Here is a 6,000-nt window from a genome sequence, read left to right on the forward strand (position 1 = left end):
CACTACTGTGTGTGTGTATACATATACATATATATATATATACACACATATATATATACACACGCAAAAAAGACAAGAAACTGGCTAAAAATCTGTGGTGGTGGTGGTGGTGGTTATATACTGTGGAGTCGGTTCTGATGCACAGTGACCCTGTATAGGGTTTCCAAGGCTGTAAATCTTTACAGGAGCAAGCAGAAAGCCTCCTCTTTCTCCTGCAGAACAGCTGGTAGTTTCAAATTGCTGACCTTGCGGTTCGCAGTCCAACTTATAACCACTATGCTACCAGAGCTAGGTAGGATAAAAATCCAATTTTGATTGTGTTATTTAACAATTCACTTGAATCAGGGTGTTTTTTCTTAACTGAGCATTCCTGGAGGAGGAGTATGTATGTGTGTGGCAGGTAGGGAGTTGTAGGGGGTATGTGATGATACAAATAAATTTTCTTACAAAAAAGTCCATCTAGTTTCACTTCACTTGAAAATAGCCAACAAATTCCATTTTCTTGATCTAGAACACTGGTAATGTTTGTAGATTCTCTTCTATGCATTCTTGAAGAATTACAGAAGTTATCTCAACACAGAAAAGATAAAATTTTCATTCTAGACCAAAGATTAGGATGAACAGGTAACAAGTTCACTAAAAAAAGAAAACGTTTGTTGTTAAGTACTGTCAATTCAATTCCAACTCATCATGGCCCTGTATAGGGATTCCAAGGAGTGGCTGGTGGGTTTGAACCATTGACACTGTGGTTAACAGTACAGAGTTTATCCTATAACAACACCACAGCAGGACTCTGTAACCTATCTTTATTTCAGCACTAAAGAGAAATGTCTTTTAAGACTTCCAAAAAGTGGCAGACTAGGTAGACACACCACAAACCCTCCTCCAACAAACATCAAATTTACCAAATCAAACAGACACATGAAAATTCTAGCATGCTGAACTTCAGAAGAAAGGTTAGAGAAATGGATGGAGTACTTGTTGGGAAGAAAGGCCAAGCAGAGATGGTCAGAGAGGGAGACGGACTGGTAAACTGCTGGCCAGCTAGGGCTGCATCTCTTATGAGCAGCTTTGTTGGCAGAGGGAGGTCTGGCCAAGCAGATTCAAGAGGGTGACAGGAAAGGGGCAAAATTTTTTTTTTAACTTTTTCCCTATGCACCCCTAGTGACCAAAGGTTTGGCTGGCTCCCACCTTCATGCACCTCCCCGGGGCAGACCCAGCTCTCCAGGAGTTTGTAGCTACATGGTTAGGAGCCACACCAATGTGACTTTGGGGCCAGCTTCACAGCTTTGGTGCGTTGATTCAGGTGGGCTCGGTTCCTTACCTACAAAACCCGCAGAGCCATCAGACCAGCATTTAACCAGTCACCCGGTCCTTCTAAGCTTCCCTGTGGACCCTAAAACCAGTTTCATCAAGGACCCCCACAAACTACTTCCAGATTGAGTGCCCTGAACATAGACACCGAAGCCAATAGGAACTCCACCTAGGGCCAAGAACACTGCTGTCGCATTCCTTCCACAACCACCTTGTGAGCGAGTTGATTGCAGAGGCCAACCAGAGATTTCTCCTCCCAATCTGACAACTGCACTGTTTGTGTACAAATATGAAAACCTCATAATACCCAGAAGACAATAGACAATTTTAGCTCATAAGAAGTAATAAGAGAGAAGGGTTCAAACAAATGACCAATATGCAGAGCCAGAAGATGTTTCTGAAGAAGAAAAGGTAATGGAACTAACTGAAAAAGAATTTAATAGACTGTTAACCAAGTATCTTTAAATAGAAAGATGGAAGAAAGTAAGGAGACCACACACACACACACACACACACACACACAAAACCATAAAAAAAATTTAGAAGCACTTGGAAAAACAGGCTGACAAAATAAATGCAAATTTTGAAACAATACAAAACCTGCCGTTAGAAATCAAGACTTATTAAGAGTAAGATTTCAGAAATGGACAATACATTGAAAGGACAAAGGAATAGATGCAGAGTACCAGACACTTGAATTAGTGAGCTTCAAGATAAATTTCTCAATACTAGTATATGCTAGAAGAACAATCCGAAAAAAATAATGAAAAAATTGGAAGAAAGTTTAAGAGTTATGTGAGACACCATGAGAGGAACAACTTATGGATAGAGGAAGAGACAAAAGACAGAAAAAATGTCTAAGAGTTGTTGGGAGAAAACTTCACTAACATCATGAAAGATGAGAAAATAAGCATACAAGAAGCTGAACTAAGCACAAACAGTAGAGATCCCAAAAGAATATCACCAAGACATATAATTAAATTTTCTGATATCAAAAACAAGGAAGAATTCCAGCCTGGGAAAAACAAAAAGTTACCTACAAAGGAGAACCAGCAAGGCTAAGCTCTGATTTCTCAGCAGAAACCAGGAAATGAGATGACATATACAAAACTTGAAAAGAAAAAAAACTGCTAACCAAGAGTCCTGGTGTGGTGCTGTAGGATAAGCACTCAACAATTCACCAGCTGCTCATCAGATAGCCTATACAGGGTGCTATGGGTCCGAACCGACTCAATTGCACTTACCAACAACAAGAAGAATCATACACTAAGGCAAAGCTGTCCCTAAAATAAAAGTGAAATTAGGACATTTTCTGATAAACAGAAATTAAAGGAATTTATAAAGACCTGATCAACTTTATAAGCGAGAACAACAGCAGAAAACAACCTGAGATTATCATACATGACACCACCACTCAGAACATAATCCAGATACAGAAGTATTTACAGTAAACAAACCTACAAGACTGAAAATAGAGAACCAGAGATACCAATGTATAATGAAGTGAACTACAAAGCAAAAAGAGGGAATAGTGTAGGGAACAGAACTTTCAAATGGCAAGGAAGTCAAGTAGATTTCAAGATGAAACAGTTTGTTTTAAGCATGGGGAAAAAAATTAATAAACTATGGGGTAACCTCTAAGAAAAACAATACATCTGCACATGAAAATAAAATTTAAAAAAATCAGAAAGATTTAGTACACATTAATACAACAAAAATAAAATGAAAAGAAAACTCACAAACAAAACAAACTTGGCACAAAAAATTATATGGAACAAAGAATTTGCCAGCACCACAAAACACACATAAATGATATCAATTCCTATCAATAATTATACTGACTATAAATTGACATGAGAACATTAAAAATTAGGATCCTTCAATATGCTGTGTATAAGAGACATATCAAAAAGATAGAGACACCCTAAATGCCAATCAACAGAAGAATAGCTAAACAAACTTTGGTATATACACACAATGGAATACTACTAAACACTGAATAATAATGATGAATCTGTACAACATCTCACAACATGTTTGAACTTGTAGGACATTATGCTGAGTGAAATTAATCAATTATAAAAGGACAAACACAATATGTAACCAATGTTGCAAACAGTTGCAATATACAATCAAAAGGAGATTGGTGGTGGCTGTGTGTTGTGGAGTTGGTTCCGACTCATAGAGACCCTGTGTACAGGGTCTTTCCAAGGCTGTAAATCTTTACTGGAGAGGAAAAATGAGAGAGACACAGGGAGGAATGCAATAGCTAAAGAGAACTGTTAACTGTTGGTACATGTAATGAAGCAAAGTATTATGATGTGTTGAATGTGAAACTAATGATTTGCTCTGTAAACCTTCACTCAATTCACACACACACACACAATTTTTTTTTTTTTTTTTAAAGAAACGTCTTTTAGGAGCTATTTTTATTGATGTTTATATATATAAAAAACATAAAACCCCATAATAAAACCATAAGACACTGACCAAAAAATAACATTATAATAAGAATCTTTCTAAAAAGTACTAAGTTTTATAAATCAAATTATGGTTAATGGCTTACACTTACCATTTTTATTTGCTGGTGAAAAGAAGTTGAAGACAGGAGAAAATATGGTCCCCAACAATGTAGTCCGTGGAGGGCTGCCAGTTGTAGGGTTATCTTCTAATTTTCCATTTTGTTTTACATGTTGATTTGTCATTTCATAACTACCAGCTTCTAAGAAAGAAACAAAGAAAAAAAAAAGAGCTGTGATCTGGAAACAAAAAAACTGACTTCCAAAACTGTGTTTTAAATCCATTTTAAAAATAAGCATTTCCCTTCAAAATCTTTATGCAAATTGATTAACATTGAGAAGCGCTTAAAGAAATCTTAGGTAAATCACTTGTAAGCAAATTATCTTTATTAACAAAATTGTTTTAAAAATTACTTAGCCCTTAGTTAGAAGGAAGGTCTGCAAGACTCTGTCTCTCATTACTTCACACGTCATCAGAATGGACCAATCCCAGGAGAAAGATATTGTGCTTGGTAAAGTGGAGGGTCAACCGAAAAGAGGAAGACCCCCCACCCCCAACAAGATAGACTGACACTATGGCAGCAGTAATAGGCTCAAGCATAACAACAACTGTGAAGATGGAACAGAACTAGGCAGTGTTTCATTCTGTTGTGCATAAGATTGCTATGAGTCAGAACAAACTCATCAGCATCTAACAACAATATTTAGTAGTTTCTGTTTTTAAAGAAAACTTGCACCTAGAATTATATAGACAGAATTTCTGGAAGGCTTCATATCAACAAAATGTAACAGAAAATGAAAATTCTTTATAATTAAAGCAAATCAGTTAAAATTATCTGAAGAACAAGTAAAAGATTTTAGTTTTTTTTGTGTTTTTTTTTTTAATTTTGAGATGTTTCCTGTTTTTAACATCTTCCCTATTGTATTTCTAATGAATAAATAAATGGGAGTCAACACAGCTCTACTAAAGCAGAAGATCAGGGATAGTAGTGTCAAAAATTAGCTACAGATACATTAAGGTAGTAGTTTTAGAGAGTTGAAAAGAAAAACTAATTTTTAAGTTTCAAGTAAATTTTTTTCTAGGTTTAGAAAATATAAAAACTTAAAAATAGTTTGATTATTCATGCTCTTGGTGCTATAAGATAAGTACTTGACCATAAGGTCAGTTTGGATTGCAAAGCTGTTAATTCAAACTCATCAAGTGCTCCTTGGAAACCCTATACAGAATCGCTATGAATTGGAACTGACTTGACTGCAGTTAATAATAAAACCCTCCAAAATTTTACTTGGTGTCTACCATATTATTTCTTTCCTTCTTTGCTCTTTGACTTGTTTTCTTTTCTCATATCCCTAATCTTAAGTCTCTTTATCCCTCTATAGCCACTTGTAACAAAAAGATACATCACTATACTAGAAGTGGGTTTGTGAGTATGAAGATAATTGTTAATGCTGTAGAGTTTCAGATGTTAAGTGCTACCAAGTCAATTCTGACTTACCGTGACTCTAGGCACAACAGAATAAAACACTACCTGGTCCTGCAACACCCTCACAATAGTTGTTTGGGCCCATTCTTGCTGCCATTGTGTAAATCCATCTCACTGGCTTTATTGTTTAATTTTATTACTCAATGCTCTTCGTTGAGTCCATTCAGACTCGTAGCAACCCTGTATAAGGGTTCCGAGGAGCAGCTGGTGGGTTTGAACCGCCTAAACCCAACTTTGTGGTTAAGAAGTCCAGTGTCTATCCTATAGTGCCACACCAGGACTGTATTGTTTAAGATACTGTTGTTAAGTGTCAGAGTCAGTTCCAACCCAAAGGGACCCTGTAAAGGGTTTTCAAGGAATGTCTGGTGAGCTTGAACTGCTGACCTTGTAGATTAAACTGACTTTGCAGTCTAGTGCATTAACCCACAGTGCCACACCAGGACTCCAATGGCACAGCTTAAAACACAGTACACTTCATGCTCTTCAATGTTGTTCTTTATAGTCTTCTCTACTTATCCTCCTACCTGTTTATGTTTTTCTTTCTGACTTTGAGGAGTTTCTCAGCTACAAATTTGTCAGATATCATCTGTTGTTGTTGTTGTCAGGTGCCATCGAGTCGGAACCGACTCATAGCGACTCCATGCACAGCAGAACGAAACAATGTTCGATCCTGGGCCAACCTC

General features: G+C 36.8%; 1 protein-coding gene across 2 annotated transcripts in view; it reads right to left on the bottom strand.

Moving 5' to 3' along the window:
- The window catches only part of CTDSPL2 (CTD (carboxy-terminal domain, RNA polymerase II, polypeptide A) small phosphatase like 2), a 100,297-nt gene that overhangs the window by 33,750 nt on the left and 60,547 nt on the right, over positions 1-6,000 (bottom strand). For both annotated transcript variants that reach the window (XM_006831701.1, XM_006831702.1), the window contains exon 4: positions 3,887-4,036. In XM_006831701.1, the coding sequence (XP_006831764.1) occupies positions 3,887-4,036 (150 nt within the window). The remainder of the gene's footprint in view (positions 1-3,886; positions 4,037-6,000) is intronic.

Source organism: Chrysochloris asiatica, unplaced genomic scaffold (assembly GCF_000296735.1).
Source record: "Chrysochloris asiatica unplaced genomic scaffold, ChrAsi1.0 scaffold00004, whole genome shotgun sequence".
In the NCBI taxonomy this organism is placed as follows: Eukaryota; Metazoa; Chordata; class Mammalia; order Afrosoricida; family Chrysochloridae; genus Chrysochloris; species Chrysochloris asiatica.